Consider the following 24,387-nt stretch of genomic DNA (forward strand, 5'->3'; position numbering starts at 1 on the left):
AGGCAAGAAACAGTTTTGGGGGATGACAATTTGATGAATGAATTCAAGACTTGCATAAAGGATGAGTCACTTTGATGCCATTAAGAGAGAGAATTCCAACAATATATCCAAGATCTGCAGAGGGAAAAAAGTGTCACTTGTGTACAGTTGTGTTCTTCTAACCCTTCCTAAGCATCTTCTGTGGCAATTTTGAAAAAAAAGGAGAGGGTGTGGCAGGGGAGAGACGAGTGTCTTACAGATTTTATTTTTTTCCTATCCCAGCCCAGAGGCCACTACATCATACTGCTAAGTAACCTTGGAGCAATAATGTGGGAACTGTAAGGCAGAAGTAACATTTTAAGACCAGCCTACTTTAAGAGATGTTGTGAAGACTGAGAGCAGGTACCTGAAACATCTAGGTTTCCATGGGAGATAACTGATAGAGAAAACAGCCAAATTTTTGGTAGGACAAAAGGAAATATCATGATTTGCTTCTGTATTTTTTATAGCTATCTGTGGGAAAAGAAGTATATAAAGAAATTTGAACCCAAATTTGTGGAAAGGTTTTCCTCTGTTCTTCATTAAAAATGCCCGTAAGGTTTTCTAGAAAGAAAGAGCTTTGTGTAGTTGACAAAATAAAAACAGCAACAACTTTGGTGAATCAGAAAAATACGGTGATCACCCAGAGAGTTCTGCCAAAGCAAAGACCAACAAAGATATCTGTTTCAACTGAATAGTGTAAGTCTTGTGCAAAAGTAGAGAATCTAGTCTGTAAATACTTAATTGAGGAGTGCTGTAGCAATGCTTGTGTAGTGCTTGAGGATGGTAATAGGTTTGTTGGCAGGGCTGGGAGTTCTCAGAATAAGATTATTTTTTTCTGGTCTTTGTAAGAAGAGTGGGCAAGGGTTTTATAGCTCTCACCAGTAGTTCTTAGTTGCAGAGTACTTTTGTTTGTTTCTTTGAGTTTGCTGTAGGGAAAGAGAGGCACTTTTTTTTTTAAATTCCCTAAACATACAGTTATGTTGACCTTGAGATGATAAAGCTTCTGTTCTTACTTTCCATTTTCTGTGGCAATGTTTTATCCAGCAATACGTTCACATTGAGTATAGATGCTTTAAATCTATCTTTTGCTGAGATATACAGAAGGTCCACCTACTTAATTGCCCCTGTTATTTGTGTGTCAGATAGATAGCTTTTTATGGGCTTCTTTTTCTTCTTTTCATCAAAGCTTGAGCATATAGCAGTTCAGATTTCAGAGGTCAGCACTGTAGGTAGTGCTCTGTGCTGTCTTGCTCATGCGATGCTCACCTGTATCATGAGAGTGGATGTATTTCTATCCTGGTTGTTGTTATTGGAAAGAAAAGGTAAAAAAGGATATTGTCAATTTTTCTTAGGAACTGCTTTCTGCCTTTAAGAATGTGGACTGAGATTTGGGTACATTTCCATTCGGAAATGAGCTTTACGTTATTAGTTAATTATTGTTTTTATTAATTTCCTAGTGATTCTTAATCAAGGGCAAATTATCTCCTGATAGGTTCATACCTGATTGAGGCAGGGGAATATTGCCATGAATTGCTTCTGGGTTACATTAAAACAGAAAGCTGGACCTGCTGTACTGATAATCATCTCTGTCGCGTGTTCAGCCAGTTCTTGAGGCAGGGGTACCCGACCAAACACCTTTTGCAGTTATGTGGGTGAAAGAAACACATCTGATGTGCAAAGCCAAGAATTTGTTGTTAGTTTAGCTGAAGTCCTAACAGCCTACTGCAAGAATTATTATCGGGCCAATTACAATGATACTGGTGCTTATAGTCCAAATTATCCAATTATAAGAGCTCATTCCTGATAATGATACAGATATATGTAAGCTTTCTAGTGTCTGATCCTTTTTTGGTGTTATGGTCCTCCCAAGAAGAAAAGGGAGGTGTCATTACAAGCTGTCAGCACTTCACGTGGGGGAGTGTGATGTTGTTATTGGTGGTTTCTTTCTCCTTTTTGCCAGGAAGAGAGTGAAATTTGATGGTTTCTTTCTCCTCAATCTGAGTTCCTTTGGTGGTCATTTAATGTGTTTACTAATATGAATATGTGCTCCAGTGGTTCCCAATTGCATATTGTAGTGAAATTTGCTATATATAGTGTGTTTTACATATGTTGGATGCTTCTTCATTTTCTTTTTATCCCTAAGCCCACTTTTATGCGTATTTTAAAGTTTCATTCCTTTAGCAAGCGGTAATTGAACACTGGTGAGTTGTTTGTAGCCCTGGGACCCTGGTGTCATCCCGTTCCTTCCACTTCCAAGGCCTCTGCTATGACCTTGTGCTTGTCCTTTTGGGGGTCTGTGTTACAGTCCTGGTTTCCCTCAGCAGCCTCCCAGCTGTGGTTTACTGATAACTTAATACTTTATTAACAGAGTGGTGACACATACATCCTTGCTCTACAATTACTAATATTTCAGTCTGCAAAAGCAATGATGCAGTAGAAGACACACATAAATAGAGACATGTGCTGTCATAACCGCTTGCTACCAACATCTACTACTCAGAGTAATGTCAGTGCTGTGTTATCAAAGTTACTTTACAACATACTTCATTTGCATAGTTGAAAATGAAAGCGTAAGTCAAATTGCAGTATTAATTCATTTTGCCTTGCAAGATGCAGTCTTCACATTTAATGATTTTTCTTTAAACTTGTGTTTTTCGCAGAGGGGTCTGTGTGAATAGTGTTAAAGGTTGGCTTAAGGATAACTAAGATTTTGTCTGTGCCAGTTAGCTGTGGCTGTGAGATACGTGTCAAAATTTGTAAAGGCCTGTTCTTCTCTCAATTTTCCTTGGTCAAATTTTATTTATTCTTTGAAGAAGTGTATTGGTTTTGTGTGGCAAGGTTTTGGTAGCGGGGGGGGGTTACAGGGGTGGCTTCTGTAAGAAGCTGCTGGAAGCTTCCCCTGTGTTTGAGAGAGAGCCCATACCAGCCGGCTCTAAGACGGACCCACCGCCGGCCATGGCCGAGTCAATCAGTGATAGTGGTAACGCCTCTGTGATAACATTTTTAAGAAGGAAAAAAGTTGAGATGGGGAGAAACAGCTGCTGGAGCGAGGAGTGAGAACATGTAAGAGAAACAAGCCTGCAGACACCAAGGTCAGTGAAGAAGAGGGGGAGGAGATGCTCCAGGCGCCGGAGCAGAGATTCCCCTGCAGCCCATGGGGAAGACCATGGTGAGGCAGGCTGTCCCCCTGCAGTTCATGGAGGTCCACGGTGGAGCAGATATCCACCTGCAGCCTGTGGAGGACCCCACGCTGGAGCAGGTGGGTTCCCAAAGGAGGCTGTGACCCCGTGGGAACCCCGCACTGGAGCAGGCTCCTGGCAGGACCTGCAGATCTGTGGAGAAGGTGTCGTCTTGGCTCCAAAACTTTGAGGAAAATCTCTATGTCTCCTCATCCCTACAGGACAGTGCCTTGGCTGTTAGGGATGCTCCAAGAAATCACTTCTCTCCTGTCCCGGTCAGAGGGAAAGGGAGCCCAAGGCGTATGCCACGTGGTACACTCTGGTTCTTCCTGCGTGACCAAGGGGAGGACATGAGGAAGTGGGATGGTGAACCCACCTTTAAGCTGGAAGCCCGCGTACGTGAACTAAGAGGGAAGACAGCTGTTAAGAAGGGGTCACTCAAGAAGAAGGCTGTCAGCATAGTTGCTGTAGAGGCCCAAGAAAGCAATCAGTGATCCTCCAGGCATAGAAAAACTGAAACCACCTCCCTTGATTCTGGTGAGGGGACTTCTGGTCTGGCACCGCAAGGATCGGACAGTGAATACTCTGATGAGGAACAGCAATAGAGGGTCCCTGCCTTCGGCCAGGAGGAGGAAAGGGATGACCGGATATACTGGACTGTGTGGATTCGATGGCCTGGCACATCAGACCCACAGAAGTATAAGTCTTTGGTAGACACTGGTGCACAGTGTACGCTGGTGCCATCAGGATACAGGGGCACAGAACCCATCTGGATCTCTGGAGTGACAGGGGGATGCCAAGAATTGACTATATTGGAGGCTGAAGTGAGCTTGACAGGGGACAAGTGGGAAAAGCACCCCATTGTGACTGGCCCAGAGGCCCCTTGTATCCTTGGCATAGACCTCAAGAGAGGGTACTTCAAGGACCCAAAGGGGTACGGATGGGCTTTTGGTGTAGCCACTTTAAATGCAGAGAAGGTCAAACAGCTATCTACCCTGCCTGGCCTCTCAGAAGATCCCTTCATTGTGGGATTGCTGCAAGTTGAAGAACAGCAGGTGCCAATCGCTACCAGGACGGTGCACCGTTGGCAATATCGGACAAACCGAGACTCCCTGGCTCCCATCCATGAGCTGATTCATCACCTAGAGAGCCAAGGAGTCATCAGCAAGACTCATTCACCTTTTAATAGTCCTATATGGCCAGTGCAAAAGTCTGATGGAGGATGGAGGTTAACAGTAGATTATCGTGGCCTGAATGAAGTGACACCGCCACTGAGTGCTGCTGTACCAGACATGTTAGAGCTCCAATATGAACTGGCATCAAAGGCAGCCACGTGGTATGCTACAATTGATATTGCCAATGCGTTTTTCTCTATTCCTTTGGCAGCAGAGTGCGGGCCACAGTTTGCTTTCACATGGAGAGGTGTCCAATACACCTGGAATCGACTGCCCCAGGGGTGGAAGCACAGCCCTACCATTTGTCACGGATTAATCCAAACGGCACTGGAACAAGGCGATGCCCCTGAACATTTACAATACATTGATGACATCATCGTGTGGGGCAACGAGGCAGAAGAAGTGTTTGAGAAGGGAAAAAGAATAATTTGGATTCTTCTGAAAGCTGGTTTCGCCATAAAGAAAAGTAAGGTCAAGGGACCTGCACAGGAGATTCAGTTCTTGGGAATAAAATGGCAGGATGGATGCCCTCATGTCCCTATGGATGTGGTTAACAAGATAGCAACTATGTCTCTACCAGCTAACAAGAAAGAAACACAAGCTTTCCTAGGCCTTGTGGGGTTCTGGAGAATGCATATTCCAGGTTATAGTCAGCTTGTGAGCCCTCTCTATCGTGTAACGTGGAAAAAGAACTATTTTGAATGGGGCCCTGAACAACAACAAGCCTTTGAGCATATCAGACAGGAAATAACTCATGCAGTAGCTCTTGGGCCTGTTCGGACAGGACGAGATGTACAAAATGTACTCTACACTGCAGCTGGGGGAGCATGGTCTTACCTGGAGCCTGTGGCAGAAAACACCAGGAGAAACCCGAGGTTGACCATTAGGGTTTTGGAGCCGGGGGTACCGAGGATCAGAAGCCCACTACACCCCGACTGAAAAAGAGATACTAGCAGCATATGAGGGGTTTGAGCCGCTTCAGAAGTTGTTGGTACAGAAGCTTATCTCCTCTTGGCACCATGATTGCCTGTGCTACACTGGATGTTCAAAGGAAACATCCCCTCTACACATCATGCAACCAGTGCTACATGGAGTAAGTGGATAGCATTGATCACGCTATGGGCTCGACTGGGGAAATCTAACCACCCAGGAATTCTGGAAGAGATCATGGACTGGCCAGAAGGCAGAGATTTTGGAGCATCACCTGAGGAGGTGGCTCGTGCCCAAGAGGCACCACCATATAATAAGTTATCAGAAGATGAAAGGTGTTATGCTTTGTTTACTGATGGATCCTGTCGTGTGGTAGGGAACCATCAGAAGCAGAAAGCTGCTGTGTGGAGTCCCACACAACAAGTCGTTGAGGCCACTGAAGGAGAAGGTGAGTCAAGTCAGTTTGCAGAAGTGAAAGCCATCCAACTAGCCCTAGACATTGCTGAACGAGAAAAGTGGCCGGTACTCTACCTCTATACTGACTCCTGGATGGTGGCTAATGCCCTATGGGGGTGGCTACAGCATTGGAAGAAGACCAATTGGCAACGCAGGGGTAAACCCGTCTGGGCAGCAGCATTGTGTCAGGACATCGCTGCCCGTGTAGAACACATGACTCTAAAGGTACGTCATGTAGATGCTCATGTGCCCAAAAGCCGTGCCACTGAAGAACATCGAAATAATGAACAGGTAGACAAGGCTGCCAAAATAGAAATAGCTCAGGTGGACCTGGACTCGGAGCGTAAGGGTGAGCTATTTGTAGCTCAATGGGCCCATGAGAAGAAGCTTCTCATGGTCCTGGGATAATCTGTGGCAAGGACCAGATCCTTCAGATGAGAAGCATTTTGTGAACAGAGGCTTTGAATAGCTCAGTGGTCCAATATAAAACTGATATGAGAAAGTGATTGTGATTTAGCTCTGACATAAGGAATTTATAAAATAAAGAGCTCACTTTGAGGGAATTCGTTTCATTCAGCCCATCAGAGTTATTGGAGTATCCTTGAAGGATTATGGAAAATATCCTTTAGAGAACCTGACTGTAAATAGTAATTCCTTGTTTTCAGTCATTGTACACATTGTAGAGACTGGAAAGTGTTAAGATTTGGTAGGTTGATTTCAGTCTCTGTGGCAGTCTTTCCTAAAATTTCAGGGACCAAAGAGGCTGAAAACATAGATTAAAAATTTCTGCTTGCAATTTTTATTGTGCTTGTAGAAAGGGTATTGTGTCCTCCTTCAGTAAAGAAGGAGGAATAATCAGAATAACAGTGTGATCCTACAGAGAACGTCAGTGCTGGAGATCCAGTGAACCATTTTGACCAAAGTGAAAAGCTGATGAGTCACAATAGATGCCAGTAGGTGTTGGAGGCCACTGGAGTAAAGAGTTGTTGTATGAAGTCTCAAAGATCTCAGAGCCACCAAGTACTTTACTCATGCAGAAAACAGCAAAACAGTCTCCAAAATGAGCAAAAGACAGCCTTAACAGCTGAGCCATCCAATGCTTGTGTGTTGATGGAACCATCCATTTTGTGGCCTTTCATCTCCCACTAGAAACTCATTCTAAAGGGAAATCCAAAATTACCCCTCCAAAGAGGTGTAGAGGTGGTCTTTCTCTGAAGGCTCTTCTTGGTGAGGAAGTCTTGCTCCAGTGAAATGATTTATGGAAGATGAATGCTGCTCAAATGGGGATTTTTCCAATAGCTTAAAGCTTTCTGGCTAGAGTTTAGATTCGTTATTTATGCATGGGAAACTGTAACCAGCCAGAGAATAAAGCGGTCATCAACATTTAGCACTCAGTGACTGAAAATATCAGGAGGCAGTGCCTCACTGAATGAATATTTTGGTTGCAGCAGAACTGGCAAACCTGAAAATATTGTATGTGCCATCCTCAGGAAGAATATTCTGGATGCTTAAACTTCACTGCTGGAGTGAAAGGAAAGTAGTGTATAATGCTGTGGGACCAGGGAATGGCACATGATGTCTGAAATGATCCTTACTGGGTTGTCCCTCTGGAGCAGCAAAGAGGAGCTGTGGCCTCTGAGGGCAGCCCCATGCTTACGGCCGTCTGTGTCTTCCCAGAAGCGTGGAGTCAAGCCCTTTTCTTTACAGCATTGCCCTTTTCTCTAATGGTGCTAGGAATAACCATTTCTTGACAGGATTTAAAATGTCACATGGTTTTTTTGGAATTAGAATCCTAGGTGGTGCAAGAGTGGGTGTAAAGGTAAAGTGATCCTTAAAGAAGCAGCATGTACTGATCTTTTCTAATCTTTGTGACTGAAGAAGCTTCCTTAAGTGTTGCTGAAAATTTCTATGCTGAATTTAAAACCTCTGCTCTCCCTGAGCTCAGCGGGAGTTTCTCCATTGACTTCAAGAGGAGCAGAATTAGGCCTAGAGTCATTAAAATAAATACCTTTAAATTAGAGACTAGCATATGTAACCACTTTCCAGATGCACAAGTGTGTGTCAGCTTTGTGTTCTTTTCATTATCTGATAAAATTTATTTGTTAGATGAGACGCTAATTCTGTATTTCTGTGCTGGTTTTTTTGGTCTTGGCCTTAATATTTATGGAGCATTCGGCTGATTTTTGCTGAAGCTAACAAAAAATACCAGCTTGCAGTAAGTTCAGGCTGTTGTTATACACGTGGTTAGTAGCTATCGCTATTCAGTATGCAACACTCAGCAATTCTGCAGGTTTAAAACAAATGATTTTGCACAGTGGCAATGCTATGGCCATTTAGTCAACTTCAAAAAACATAGTTATCTTAAAACAGAAGCAACAAAAGTCTTAATTTATGCTCCAGAACCTGTTATTTGTCAAAGTCCTGGGGCCTTGTTCAACTGTAAGCCACAATGCTATCTGAATCCTGCAGTGGGGTACACTGGAAAGGAGCAGAAGACATGCAGGCACCAGAATGATGTCGAATGAAACAAGAGGCTTACTATGCTGGGAAGGGCATTAATCATCACATAATGAAGTATGTGTTTGTTTCTGGTAGATAATTTCTGAAGGAAAAGAGTTAAAAAGAATAGAACGCAGAGAGATATTTATTTTTCCTTCTATTGCTCCAGCGGATACCTTTTGCAGTCACCTAATCAAGAATAATTAGTAAGATCTTCATCAAAGATAACTAGCTTTTATGTATATTACAGGTGCAAGCGTGCAAAATATTTAACATTCTGATTTTCCTCATGATTTTGAAAACTCAATTGGTTTGGGGTTTCATTTTAAGCTCAAGTTTCATTTTTTTTTTCCCCATGAACTTACATAGGAAAATCTAACTGAACTTGAGATACTTTGCAAGAAAAATGCTTCATATAAAAGTATGAAGTAGTCTCAAAACCTAATTATATTTCATGATAAAATAATTTCAGGTTTTATATTACAAAAGTAGAAAAGACCATTGTGTCTTTTCAGTTGTATAACATAATACATGTATTTAATATATATTTGTAGGATCTGAACGTAAAAGCTGGTTCAACAGTTCTTTTTTGCAGACTGCACAATGAACTGAAGTACTGTGTATTAAGTGTGCTCATGTGCAAGTTATAGTTCTTTGTGAACATTTACATTGCATCAATTCATTTAAAGTTAATAAAAATCCCCCGAATCATAAAGAATTGAATCTTCTCATCACCCACCTGCCTTCAGGCCTATGATGGGCAGGTAAAACAATCCCAACCTTCCCTTCCTCTTAATTAATGCCCACTTTCTCCCCAGTCTGGGATGATGCTCGTGACAGTGCTGGAAAAAGAGCACAGTTTCACTTCAAGAGACTTTACCTATTCAGCACCATTGTGGGCTCCAAGGACTTGCTATTTTTAAATCCTGCATATATCTACATCTGTGTGGTTTAGATTTCTTCTAATATTAAAAGACCATCAGGAGGGTGTGGCTGCAATTTGTGGTAGAAATAGGAGAAGAAAAGGATTATTCACAACCTGCATGTTCCTTGTCATCTGGAGGGCTTAATATCTGATCATATAAAATGTGGTCCTGTTGCAAATTTGTTGAGCGCTGGGTTTTTAAATTTTGCAGCTTCAAGAAAGATACCTACAGCTTTAGGCAGAGGCAGTTAGGAGCAGCTTATAGCTTGCAGCAAACTGGAAGTTATTCATAAGCCAGCAATAGATCAATGTGATTTATTAAAGGCTTTTTAAAAACAAAGTGAGTGGCCAGTGTAGTCCATACTCTGATAAAGTGCGGAGATAACTCACTGCATAAGACAGAAATCATAAAAAAGGTGGTCATTTGGAAGGAGTCACTGGCTTCATGCTTGCCACCACAAGATCATCAAGTAAGAGAGGGCTTTTTTTCAGCCACGTCTTGAATTTCTGCAGGGTTGGAGATGCCACAGCCCCTCTGGGTAATGTGTTCCAGTGCTGCAACACCCAAGCAGGGAAGCTTTCCCTGCCACTAGCAAGAAGTGACTCCATCTGCTGTGTAACTCCCCATCAAGCAGTTGTAGGCTGCTGTTAAAATTCCCCCGTTCCTCTTCTATTGCAGGAATGCATTATAGCAATAACTCCATACTGGCAGCATGGAAAAAAAAAAAAAAAAGATTGTCTATTAATTTCTTCCTCAGCCTACTTATTTGAGTGGTTGAATTACTAATTTCATTGAGAAATCTTGACATTTCTCCTTTCTGTGGAAATAACTTGTCTTGTTTAACTTCTGCTGGGGAAGGCCTGTAGCACTAACAGGGTAGATTCTTCTTGTATTACAGTATTTTTTTCTTGGAGCTTTAATTTTTTCTATAATCTTTACAAAGGGAGACATTTAGTTATCTATTTATTTATTTATTTTAATAATATGAAAGATATAGTCATGAAAAGTATGTAGAATTGCAGACCACGGTGCAAGTGAAGAGGTGCTGCCCTGTTGTGCTGTGTAAAGTGAAGGGGTCTCCAGTGGCAGAACAGTAGAATACATATGCCTGCACAAACCACCAAAGGCAGAAGGAAAATACATGTATTTTGCATCTTTGTAAGGAATGTTTTCTGCTTTAAATGGCACATTTTGTTCCCCATTTGAGTGTTTACAGGTGTCACAGGAGCTCTGATCTATTCAGTTATTATTTATAATTGATTAAGCTCAATCCTCTTTGTGAAAGGATACTAGTCTGGTTTGGCGTGACAAGTGTTTATCTAATTGAGTACGTTGTTGCTCTGTTTGTCGTACCGTATTTCACATGAAGAAGCAATAAACCACCTCAGTTAAGAGGGAGTATATCGACAGCAGTCAGGTGGTATTCAGAGAAAGGGGAATAGCTTCTAGAATAATCACTGGGAGCTAAGAAATAGTTCTATTTAATCCCTGTATTAAGCAGTAATCAGATTTAAAAAAAAAAAAACCTCAAACTGAATATAAGCAAAACCCCACCTTTATTAACAACTAAAAATATGTTTTATATCATGTATGGATTTATAGGCAAAAAATATTTAATTTGTTTTAAATAAATCCAAATGCCACTTTTGTGCCACCTCCACGACAGCGCTGAACTACCAACCCACGTTCCTCATATTTAGGTCATTAGCAAAGTTTTGAAAGGCAGGAGGGAGCTGCAATGGACTTTCAGCTCCTTTCAGGGTGCAAATGGAGTTATAGACAGCATTGGAGCTGGGGAAGCTCATGCTGGTTTTAGGACACACATGTAGGACTGAATATCCCATGTCTTCGTGGTCTCAGCCTAACACTGCTGTCGCTGACTGGGAGGGTGGAGTAGGAGCAGATTTGTGCCTTGTTCTTCTGGTCTGGCAGGTTGTTCACCAAAACAGGCACTGATGCCAGTGGCTGCAGCATTGTGGTCTCCTGATCCTCCCTCTTCTGACATGGGCAACTTAGCAGTTTAACTCTTCATCAGTTACTGCATTTAGCTTCACCTCCCTTTACAGGTTCAAAGTCCTTGAGCTAGTTAAGTAGCAGCTGCATTTTCTGGTGTGTGGTATAGACGTGACAGTATGTCAGTTCTCGTAATGTAAAGCTATAGGAACGAATTATGCACTGGACTCCTTCCCTGATCATTCGTCTACTTTCTCACAGGTTCCCACATTAGCTGTCACTCTGCTATATCAGATCTTTCAGAAGCAAGTAACTTGAAAAAGAGCTACAGCAGAAATTTCAAGGTGTAACATAAACACTTGGTATTTTAGTGCTCAATATATAAAGGGCTGTAGCAACCTGCTTACGATATTTGGGCTGCAGCTTCGAGTATTTCATAGTTAGGGAGCAAGAAAGGGAAGTTTATTTTGATGAGTTATTTTTAAAAGCTAGCAATCACATAAATTCATGATTCATTGACTACTGGGAATACGGTCATTTTTCCTGATAAAATAAAAAGACAATAAAGGAGCAAAATTTGATGTCATGGCTGTTAAGTTCTGTAATTTTATATTTCCATTGATCAGAAAATGAATTTATGGTCTACGTATTTTCAGTATCATAAAAGTCCAAGTAATTTAATTGTTAATCTAAGGTCAAAAGCTTATTAGCATAATAATATCTGAACTGCACTGCCCTGAAATCCCCTGATAGGCATCTTTCAGAGTCCTGCTCCTATGAAAACTGTTCCTATTGTTTCTTGACCCTATTAAAGTTGTTCCTAGACTAGGGAGATAAGCTTTGCACAGGTAGTTTATGAGAGCCTCTCAATAAGTAGTCCTTAGATGATGCTTTTGTGCTGGGGGGGGTGGCTGGTTTTTATGTGATATATTAACGCTACAGAGAGAGCCTGTATCAACCCTGACGCTTGTTATGATTTCCCCTTTGGTTTCATAAACTTTTTAAACAAAGTTTCACTGCTTTTCTTCAGAGTCAGTTCTGATAACATTAAATTATATGTTTCAAGGTATAAAATTGTTTGAGGCTGGGGCTTTTTTTGTGGTTTGGGTTTTTTTTTTCCCCTCTCATTTTATCACCTGGTGTCATAGTATTCAGGTACATTGTGTTTCACTATTTAGCCTTCACATGCTTTCGCTGTCCTGGGCATATATATTAAGTAATGTTTTCTCTATGTTTTGAAGACCTGTTAGTTTGAAGTGCTGTTGTTACAAGTGCTTAAATCTTGTGTTTAAAAAAACCCAACCCACCCTTTGCAAGGTGGCAGAGGGCTTGTGATGTAAGAAGTGTCCTTAATGTCATAATGTGTCTTTGCTTTCAAGAGGCTTTGATCCACAGAGGTCTTCAGGTACCTGGCTCCGGCAGCAGGATCTGGGCCTGTGGTTCCTGTATTATAAAATGCAGGGGAGAATTAGGAAACTCAGTGTGAGCTTTTTGAAAAGCGGCATGCTGAAATTAACTGTCTAATGTGGTAAATGGGGGAATGAAGACAAGAGTGAAGTAACCAGGAATGGGGTCCCATTAGAAGTCCACTTAGGTTTTCTTTGATTTTTTTTTTAATTGTTTTTTTTTTTTCCAATGGGTATCTTCCACGGCAAGCCTGGGGCACCTGAGCTGTATGCCTCTGAGTGAAATGCAGCCACACCTGAGTTTGGACCTCATGTAGTCTTCTCATATATAGTTTCATCCATGCATAGGTACGTAGGAGCTGGTAAAGTCTTCCTTTTCATCTGGACTTCCATACCTCAGCTGAGCATGATGTAAAGGGTGTGCAGTAAGATTCCCAGCTGAGTTTGTTAGAAATAGGTGGAATATTTCTGCTTCAGGCCCAGTGTTAGTTAGATTTGTTAAAATAACTCAGCTTCTGCCCGAGTGAAAGCAGCCCAGTTGCAGGATCCTGTTGCAAGGCTGGAGAATCAGGGTCAGGCTTCCCATTGCTCTGGACTGGGGAAAGTCATGTGCAAACTGACGGTAGTCTGTGCTCTGCACGTTCAAAGTGGCATCACAGTGTATCAGGAGAACGATGAAGGCATTTAGTTCTCTTGGAGAAATGTCATTTAATTATTCATTGTGAACTGTTTGTTGAACTCTGCTTGCTAGGACTTACGCATTTTGGGCTGGTTCATAAGCAGAGCAAAATACAGGAGGGAATCATATTGAAATACTGTATGACTGCCTGCTAATTATTTGCTTACTGATCCATGGAAGCAAATGAACATAATGGGCATTAAACTAACTACTGAAGTTAGCATTGGTGAATAGCTCTGCCACATGAAAAGACATAAAAATGTTAAGAAAAAGATGCTTTTTAGGAATAAGGCACACTCGTGTTTTTATCGTTGCCATTTACTTTGAACAAGTTTTGGGGGGCCTTGTGATACTCAGAACACATGGACTAGTGGCACTTTATGTATAATTGGGTAATATCTTGTTTTCATTTGCATAATACGAGCAAACCCAGCAAAATACCAATATAGGGCTGTGTAAATGCAGTGCTAGCAGTCACTAGCATGACTAAGTGCAGTAAGGGAATGCAGGTGATGATAGTTTATCAGATGGCTAAAGACAGACAAATGGAAAATAACTATAGTATCCAACAATGGCGACACATTTTCCCACTTAGATGACTTTTTATGTATAAGAAATATTATTTTTGGAAACTGCCTAACCAGGTCTCAAACCAGCTTGCACCAGGTGCATGTTTTGCGGTTTACAACTGAGAAAAGTTCCACTCATACATACGTATTTGCTGAATAAGGTCCTCAGGAGTTACCTAGGGTATAATCCTTAGAGGTCGTTAAAGCTTTCCATGAAAAAGACTAAGATACCAGTTGTAAGGAGGAAAAAAAAAAAAAAAATCATATTGTATAACTAGTTCATATTATGTCAAGAACAGTTTTCCATACAGGAAAGGGGTGGTGTATTTGACAGGAGGTCTGAAGGACGGAGAGCTCTGGAACAAGTAGTTCACCAGAAGTGAAGAGCAGACAGTCCAACACAAAGGCTGTGCACACAAAACTTCTGCCACATGGCACTGTCTTACACATTGACACCGACTTGTAGCAATCAGGGAGAACAATTTAATTACTTAAAATTTGTGAATGGTTCTTCTGTATGAGAACTGGTATGTGCTAAACAGATGATGACTGATCTGACTAACTGAGAGGCTCGGATCTGTAGAATGATGTTTGCTTGGCAGTGATAAGCATGAAATGCATCTTCTGTGCCTCCAAGATCAGGTAAAACTTCCTTTAACAGCATTGTCCCTATTCACTGTGAGCAGGACCCTATTCGTGCCCTGAAATGTGGATTTGTGTTAACTCTGGCACTCCTGATGGTGTGGAGTCCTGCTAACTTTGAGCAGTAAGTGAAAAGGGATCAAAATCTGGTCAGAATCAAATCACTAATTATAATCATTCCAGTAATTACAGTAAAGTGCTGCTGCTGGAGGGTGATTATGGATTTGTATACACCTCAGCTTCTCCTTTTTAACCTTGTGAAAAAGCACCCTTTTATCTCTTTTTTCTTGCTTTGTTGCATACTTCTTTGCTTACACATTGGAGGCAAAAAAGGACGAAGTACTATTGAGCTCTACAAAATGGAATGAAATCCTGTCTTTAAATGCCAAGGGCTGGAGGTGGGGAGGTGAAGGAGCAAACTTCATCACTTCTCTGGTATTCTGAGTGCTCAGAAGTCACCTATGAAATGAAATACTTTGGGTTTCATGAGTGGCTGGTGGGAAACAAGGTCAGTATCATACTATCCTTAGGAAAACAGGAACGCGTAGAAGTAAGAAATGTTCTACAAAGATGCTTCGCATTTCAAGCCTTTTTTCTTGGAAAAAAGTTACCATACATCCAGTTTTGACTGAATTTATAACCTTATACTGTGTTAGCACAATAAAATAAATTTTGATAACTCTATCTACGAAATATAAATGATAGAAGAAGTGATCACCTTTCAGATTATTTCTCTGTATCTATCAAGGCTGTCTTCAAAGGAATATCCAGTTATTGGAAAAAAAATGAAAAAATTGAAAATAGAGAGTAGCGCTCATTTTTTTGCAAGCATTTGTTTGCTTTCTCAGCATGTTTCTACATATGTGTTTCTTGGCATTAAATGGACTGCCAAGGTAGCATTAGCATCACCCAAAATGGTAAAAACAAATTCAGTGCATAAATGAATGATGTTATATGAGGGATATTTTTCTGTGAATAGGAAAAAAAAAATCACACAAGGGGCAAAATGAAAAATTGAGAAGGAGCAGGAGAACAGTGCTTACAGAGTTCTGCAAACTCCATTACATGTGTATCCAACATGTGCCTACCAGTGGTAAGCAAAGCTCTCAATACCCCTCACACAGTTTGGAGTTAGAATTAATGCTTTTAGAAAACCACATGACCCCTGTTCATGGCCAGCCATTTGCCCTCGGACTAATGCCACAAAAACGGTGGCAAATTACTGGGTTCTTCCCAGAATCATGAGGTCATGATCTCATAAGATGATGTCATCTAGACTGTGAGCCATATTGGGGACACACTGAGCAACTGAGCGAAACACTGATGGGGTTTGGGACTTAAAGGAATACTTTTTGCTGACATGAAGGATTAGGAAAGTCTCTGCATATTGTCCTGATGTGATATAAAGAAAACAAAATCCCCTTTTTATGTGGAGAGTCAGAGCTGTGCATTTTCATTTCCTCCCAAAGAAACAGGCTGGAGGTGAAATCAAACGAGATACTGGATTGAAACTCAGTGTCTGCTTAACTGCTGCATTAGACACCAGCAAAAGCAGGAAACAAACTCCTTCAGAGGGAAGATCTTCCCATTTCAAAACACAAGACTTCTGGCCATGACATCCCTTGCGGATGGCTGCTGGGGCAGGACTCTTTAACATCTTTGGTAATGACCTGGATGGTAGGACAGCCTGCTCTCAGGAGCTTCGCGGGTGATACCACACTGATAATGTGGCAGGGCAGGTCCAGAGGGACCTTGATAGGCTGGACAAACGGGTTGACAGGGACCTCCTGCAGTTCGGTGGTGACAAGTGCTATGCCCAGCATCTCAGGCAGAAAAACCTGAGATTTAATACCAGCTGGGGGATCAACAGGCTACAGAGCGGCTTTGCGGAAAAATACCTGGGGTGGTCTCATTATTTTTTCTTACTATCTCAAAGAGCAATTAGGCTGTGGGGAAGGTTTTTGGGAAGAGAGTCATGAGCAAAATTCTGGATTAACATTGCTTCATCCTACTGAGGCTGGTCTACATGAATCACAAAAGCTACAGTAAAATTTTCTAGGTTATCTCTAACCTAGCTAACTTGTCTCTAGTATCTCTCTGTATTTTGGTTATTCACTTGAAATACATAAATTTATTGAATGGGTCGCTTTGGTTAGCTTCAAAAAATAATTCATGCCATGAGTGCTTACCAGAAAGTAACTGTCATTATAAACGTTTATCATCCCTGGTTTTCGTGTGTGTCTTGTATGACTCTTTCTTGCAGAGACTGAAGGAACTGAAACAGAGGGAGTTTGCTCGAAACGTAGCTTCTAAGTCACGAAAAGATGAAAGGAAACAGGAAAAAGCCCTTCAACGTTTGCACAAGCTAGCTGAGCTAAGGAAAGAGACAGCGTGGTAAGTGCATAGCTGCTGAAACATAAAAAAAATACTTTTAAAATAAGCCCACCACTGTTTGCTGGTGCTGTGGGATGTGGGGCTGTTGGAGTCCCTTGTCTGGAGCTCCCCACCCCATTTTTATGGCATTTTGGAAGCAGTATGTGTACAGTAATTTGGTTCACACTATGTGCAGAAATTAATGTTTAACGTTGCTTTTTCAGTGGAGCTAAAACGACATCTATTTTTAGTTTAAAAAAAGATGTGGTTTATATATTTCATAAAACCAGGCACATTGGTTGAAAGCTGAGTGAACTAGGTCATGCATTTGCAGGCTGATACTACTTCATTGATGAGGTGAGGAATACAGTCTGTCTTTCTAGGTTGTAACATATCTCTGTGATTTATTTTTCAAACTGCTTGCCTGGGAAAGCATCCAGAAATACAGTTTTAAATTTCAATAACTGGGTTTTTTTATATTAAAAGGTAAGTGCTTCTTTTCCCCAGCTCAACAGAGTGTTTACCTCCCTCTGCAAAAGTGACTCCTTGCTAGTGATACGTTTTAGTATTGCATCTAAGCATACTGTTGAAGTTAATATTGAGCTTGCTAGTTGTGACTGTACTCTCACTTAAATATGACACAGTTATGACACTGACAAGCCACTGAAAATATATGTATCAGCTTTTCACAGTGGAATCTCAGGGGAAAAAAAGCAAAAAAGTAGATGCTGAAACACAAATGTTTTATCCAGCCTTTGTCTCATCAGATGAACTAACAGGGAAGTCCAACCAAATTGTAACTCTTGTTCAGTAGTAGTCTCTTTCTCCATAGCTTGGATGGTGGGCAGCATGCTGAAACAAAGTCTGTCCAAGCAGCTGGATGGGACATGAATGTTGTGAGGTCTGTTTGACATGAGCAACATGACACCCAATTTTAATTATTTTATCCTTTTATGATAACTCACATAGAGACTCTTTCTTCTCCATCAGTGTTTTAACTGTCCAAATTTAATACTTGAGGATATTAGATAACTCCCCCTAAGCGTACACCAAAATCTGAATTTAGCATATTTCAGGAGAAAGAGGAACTTATTGTTTCCCTTTTTCCATGCTAGTGAAGCAGAGATTTTGTGGGATTTTGTTGTTTCTGTTTGGTTTGGTTTTTTTAAACATCCTTCTTCTAGTTCCTGAAGGAGAATTTATCTCTGAGCTTTATTTCTGTATTTAAAAATTGCTGTTTACTACCACTTTGCCTCCTTAGGGATGTGATACAGCCAGACACACAGGATTTTTTAAAATGGTATTTTCTAGTTTGGTTTTGTAGAAGCCACCGTTTTATTCTGTTAAGAAAGGATTTGTGTGGGGTGTTTAATATATATTTTAAATTTCTGAAGAACGGGACAAGGCAGGAATTCTCATGAGGAATTTCTTTCTCATAAAACTTCTACCTTACTTTCTAGACCCAATAGATTAAGTTTGTCATTCTTTATCTCAGCACTCCTTGGGGTCCTAAATGACACTTGGAAGTTTTCCCAATGACCCATCATCTAGTATTGCTCTGCACTGTAACATAGAATAATTTGGTTAAAACAACAACAAAAAAATTGTTTTAACATAGGTCCACTACTCTTAGGGCTGAGTAGTTCCTGTGGATCCTGGAAAAAGGCAGCTTAAGCAGTTTTTGCTCTTCTTTTTGCTTCCTATTAAGTCAAATAGAACAGATGGGAAGAGGACATGAAATGAAGAACAGAAGTAGACAGTGATAAATTTTTTCTCAAGAGGGATGAACACTTACTGCACTATTGTCAGCTGAAATACTCTCCCCAGTATTATTTTTCCATGAAGGAAATTGCTGAGATTGTGATGGTTCAGTCTGTGAACACAAATAGGATGGGAACTGCTGGATGATTGCCTGTGGGCACAGCAGCAGTCACTAGGATGGTGACTAAGAGGGAAGTGGTCTATGAGGCGCTCTCAGTTTTAATATATTTTGTAGCACAAAGGAATGTAAAACCTCTGCTATTTGTAGTAATACTGTTGTAACCATGATGGTCTATTGGGAGGAGAAGCGAGGTTTCTAGGGAGATATACAGTTTCTTATTAGGCCAGCCAATATGTCTAGGAAAAGTAAACTACCTTGTAGGAATATTAGCCCTTCAGCTGGTAACTTCACATGAAGGAACTGGGGGCACAATATTTACTCTTTTTTTTTTTATACTAGTCAACTGATCTTGTTGTAAGAGATGACTTTTTTCCATATTCTAAATCTACATATGCACAGATTCTTCCTTTTTCCTTAAAAAAAAATCTCTTAGATGCCAGTGTAACACCGTATTTCTGTCTGCAGTTCTCTGAAAGGTACTGACTCCCGAGTTTTGTTTTCCTTCCTAGTGCTCCTGGAAGCGGCCCTATGTTCAAATCCACTACAGTGACTGTGCGAGATCATTGCAATGATATTCCACAAGGTGCTGCCATCGATTCTGCCAACAAACAGGATTTCAGCTCTACGTTAATGCACGATGCGCAGAATTGTAAAGACATTGCTTCTGTTATTTCTTCCGCTCCTGGAAATGCATGTAGTAATAAATCGGACACTAACAAATGTGGAGATCAGGTTCAAGGAGCTCAAGGACATAGAGTTGGGTTCTCTTTTGCTTTTCCTAAGAAAGCAGCAGTCAAACTCGAGTCTTCAGCTGCCGTCTTCTATGAATATAATGATGAAACATCTATGGAGCACGGATTTAGCAGAAGAAGTAGGTTTGTTCCAGGAGCATGTAACCTTCAGTCTCCTTCAGCGGCAGAAATAGTCCTTTGCCCTGAGGAGAAACATAAGTATTTTCACCCACTGGTGGAAAAAAGCACAGACACAGCAGAAGCTCCTGAAGCTCAGGAATCAAAAGAGCTGGCTAGTGAAGAAAGCAGTGTGCTAGAGAATCCCGTATTAACTCCTGCTGTGTCCTATTCAAAGCAACTGGTGTCCTCGGACATGGATGGCTACGGTATTGATGTAGGTGCAGCAGACTTACCGGACCAAACGCTGCCAGTGGTTGCGGACAGTGCTGAGGTCCTGCCCCTGGTCTGCAGCGGTTACGAGCTGCAGGCAAACAGGGCCCTCGCGCAGGCGGTTGTAGAGGATTGTTTATCTCTGCAGGATGTTGCAGAGGAAAATGATAAAGACAGGAACAGTGATTCATCCACAACTCAAACTGAAGTAAAAAAGCTGGGGGCAGATGCATTAGCTCCATCACCATCTAAAGAAGGTAGTAGTGGAGTCCCACAAAGCAAACCGGACATGCGCAAGAGACCTTGTGAACCCTTTGTTCCTGTTCTTGGCAAACATGGATCAAATATTCTTCAGTGGCCATCAGAAATGTTAATTTACACAAGTACAGACCCATCGATTTCTTATAGCTGTAATCCTTTATATTTTGATTTCAGGTCATCAAGAGCAAGTGACAGCCAAGAAAAACCCAAGCATCAGCCAAACATACCTCATTTGCACCACAAAACCGAATCCAACTGTAGCTTAGTTTCAGATTTTACAAATAAACCTACTTCAGAGTGTGGCAATTATGAAACAGAAATGAGTAAAAATGTGTGCAACTATACAATACCCCTTATAAGGGACGTTTCCCTCATCAGAAATTGTGATCTTGAAAAAAATCAAAATAAAGTGTCCTTGGATGAGTCATTCAGGATTAGAAAAATAGAAGAGTATCACATTTCTAAAAATCACTTACAACAAAACACTGTGATAGATGAGAAATGTAACAAAGTCGGGATCAAAGAAAGCCATGAAAAATGGCTTCACAAAAGTAGAAAACGGAAAAGGAGAAAAAAATTATGTCATTGTCATCATCATGACTGTGGGGACACAACAGCGGCAGAAATGGAGATGTTCTCAGTGACTGAAAAAGAAATTAGTTATAGAGATGAAAATAAACATCAGCACTTCCAAAATAATCCAGAGAAGCGCAGACATGATGTGGGGAATATCTGGCTAGCTACAGGTGAGATACAGCAGATGCATCAAAAACTTGTCATTGAAAATGGTCATAAGAGAGGCATGTCTGTGTCAGATCATGTACATGGAGACAGAGGCTGGTGTGACATTTGGAGTGCAAAATATAGTGGCCAACACCATGGCTGTAAACGACTGCACCGAAAGAGCAAAGCAAGCTCGCAGAGACAGGCAAAGCAGCTGGCTCTGAGTTCCAGGAGGCATAGCTTAAGGTACTCAAAAACATGTTGCAGCTGGAAAGTCAGGAGGTCAAGCTGTAGCCCAGAGCATAAATGTTTAGAACACTGCTGTGAGGAGAAGAGTCTGAGTCAAAACCAGTCCATAAAGAGAAGTTACAACGTTCTGACAGAGGAACCTGAAAAATCCCACCGCAAGCGGAGACAGCATACCTATTCCTCTTCATCAGATGAAAGCTCATACGGACAGACTTTATCAGCAGAGGAATATTTAAGGCAAGCACGTACTTTAAGTACACATCAAAAGGCAAAAGGGAAACACAGGAGAAGGAAAACTAGAATCCATCGCGTGTGCCTTGACAGGAACGCAAGAAGTGAGACCTCCAGACCTTCCAAAGAAAATTCTGCAAATTCTACGTTAAATGTTTTGGGGGACTTCTTGACTCAAGACAGTCTAGAAGAAACCAATGTGGATCCCAAAGCTGATCATGCAAAAGATATGGATGAAACAATGCAGCTAGAGGAAAGCAAGTCATCGCTAGAAACTGATAGTTCACACGTGCTGGAAAATGATAAACTGACGGTGTGCGCAGCAATGGAGAGCTCTCCAAGTACATTTTCTGGCATTGTTGCAGGTTCTGCTGCTTCTGTTCCTGACCACAGTGCTCTAGCAGCTACCGGCACGCAGGATGTTCCACAAGATGAAAAGAAAAAAGAAAATGTCAACAGTTGTGAAAATCAAGCTCGTTACAAAGTTCCCCTCCCCAACAGACATTCGGAACAAGCTCTTCCTAAATCCTATCTTTGCCATTATGAATTGGCTGAGTCTCTACCGCATGAGAAAATAAATGAGGTGGCCAGTGAATGGGTACAGTGTAACCCTGGGATATTTAGCAGCCCACCACCCTTGCCATTCAAAGAAGCACATGTAAACAGTCATACCTTTTTAACTACCGAGCAGTTAATAGCTCCCTTCACCCTGCCTGATCAGACATTGATATTCCCTCCAGAGAACCACGAAAAATTCAAAGATCTCCCATCTGAGGCCTATCAGCAGATAATGCCACAAAACATGCTGGCCAACAAAGTGAAGTTCACCTTCCCTCCCCCGGCAATCCAGCCCCCGAATTCCCCGCTACAGCCCTTACCCTTGCAGCCGCCGCTGTGTTCTACCTCCGTTACCACCATCCATCACACCATCCTACAGCAGCATGCCACCGCTGCTGCCAGTACGTTGAAGGTTCTTCAGCCCCACCAGCAGTTCCTCTCGCAGGTCCCGGCTCTTTCCAGAGCGCCTTTACCTCATCTACCAGTCGGACCGAGGCTTTGCCCGGGGGGCCACACAGCTTTCGTCACCCCACCGCATTTGCCACTGCTGCCGCCCTCAGTCCTGCACCCAACCCAGCTGGCGTTTCCCCCGCTGCCACACACCGTCTTCCCATCCCTGCTGTCCCCACACCCGGCTGTCATCCCTCTGCAGCCCCTGTTTTAGGACAGGTTCTCGGCGAGCGGGGGTGGGAGGGTGGGAAAGGAGCCTTCAGCTCAGCGGTCCTGCTGTTTCTACAGTCCCCATGGCTTTGCAAAACAGTTCTGTGAAATAAACTGGTTAAAATTCCTCCTTCCTTGGGAAGCATTTACTGTAAGTATAATGATGCAAACGTTCATGTAAAGTTCAGACCTATACTATAACTAAAGCACTGAATAATCTGATACTAATATGAACTCTCTCTATATATAAGTGAAAATCATGTCTTAGAATATGTATAATGTATATAAAATATATTTATAGTTCTATAACTTATGTTGTAAAGTATTCACCTTTTGGTTTTTATCTTTGTGTATTTGCACCTATTTAATGTTTAGAGAAAGCTGATGCACTATGTTTTGTACTATGTTCTCTGAAACTGTAAATCTAGTGACAAACTATCTCTTGCAATAAATTTTTGTTAACTACTTAAGTATATAAAAAATCTTTCATTATAAGCCTCATGGATGTTGTTCTTCCATGTTCTTCTGCAGCTGAATAGCATCCTCTACGCCTCCTATGTTGGGATAATCAGGTTTCCTATACATCAGTGATTTATCAGGGAGGCTGAGAGGCTAATATCTTGAGGGCAACTGTCTTACTGAGCAAGAGAGAAAGGGTAATAGATCTGTTTGTGTTAACGGTTTGTCAACATGACAATTTTTGCCTACTTGTAGTGTGTGCACAAACTGCTGACTGTTGGGAGCTAGTCCCCTTTATACTAAACCACGAAAAGGCGATGTAACAAAAATAACATCAGCGGTAGAGGGGGAAAGAAAGGAAGATATCAATGGCAGTTTGACTTCAAGGGAATATTGCTCATAGCGGAAAGGTAGAGCATAGTGAGGGTCTTAGCTCCACCAAGCATACTTTCCCTGATTGCACACAGCCCTCGGGGGTGTTGGGAGGGACAGATCTGTTAGAGTGAGATCCTTGCTGCCTGTGCAGTTGTATGAAGATAGCAAGAACACATGAGCATGAAGGGGAGGTCAGGAAGAGCCTTGCATAGGGAACCCACCAGGGTTTGATACAAATTCTTACCTCACTTCACCCTCCTTCTTTCCTGCAGCATTTTGGTAAAGAAGCAGAATAGCATAGAATAGAGATTGATTAAAATAATAATATACTGCCATTATTTCTAACTGTATTTCAGAGACTTCTTCCTACCTCTGCAACCTTCCTATTGCTGTCAAACCTCACCCAGCTTTAGCCAGTGAAATCTTCTCCTTTGTTTCAGTATGAGATATATCAGGCCCACACCTGTGATGGTCCGGAATAAAATCAGAAGTCATTCTGAGATAGAGACATCTCTTTGAGTTAAAATGAAGTGTTATCATGTAAGTGAAGCTAAGGATTTGCAGCATGACCATTAGTGCTAGAAGTAGGCCCTCTGTAATAAAAGGTAGGTGATAGCTCTCCAATTAATTACTTCTTTTCACCTTTTTATGTAGTATAATAAAATGATATACAGTTGAACTGAAAGAATAGTAATTTTGAAATATTATTAATATACATTGCATATTAATAGCTACAGACATTAACCATTTGAAAAGTAATACTATATCCTAAAACATATATATCTGGATATTATTTTCTGCATCTATAGCATTAGAACTTAACCTGTATCAATATTGCAAGTTTTAGTACAGTACTACATTAAAACTATAGCAAACAACATCTTGCCACTATGATTACAGTGTCAGCTACTCAAGGGATGTGAGTTTTCCATGTCGTGCAGTTACAAAGGGCTAAACTATGTTAATAAGCAAAAAGTTGATAAGAAGGAGCATGTGAGCGGTCAGGTTCTGGAGAGCAGCTCGGATCCCCTGCCTGAGGCTGTGGCACGGAGCGGGGTGT

General features: G+C 41.5%; 1 protein-coding gene across 2 annotated transcripts in view; it reads left to right on the forward strand.

The window, feature by feature from the left end:
* ZNF804A (zinc finger protein 804A) overlaps positions 1–22,950 on the forward strand; it is a 166,399-nt gene extending 143,449 nt beyond the window's left edge. For both annotated transcript variants that reach the window (XM_075027950.1, XM_075027951.1), the window contains exons 3-4: positions 16,699–16,829; positions 19,200–22,950. In XM_075027950.1, coding sequence (XP_074884051.1) covers positions 16,699–16,829; positions 19,200–22,497 — 3,429 coding nt within the window. In that variant the 3' untranslated portion in view covers positions 22,498–22,950. The remainder of the gene's footprint in view (positions 1–16,698; positions 16,830–19,199) is intronic.
* Positions 22,951–24,387: the final 1,437 nt, after the last annotated feature.

Source organism: Buteo buteo, chromosome 5 (genome assembly GCF_964188355.1).
Source record: "Buteo buteo chromosome 5, bButBut1.hap1.1, whole genome shotgun sequence".
NCBI lineage: Eukaryota > Metazoa > Chordata > Aves > Accipitriformes > Accipitridae > Buteo > Buteo buteo.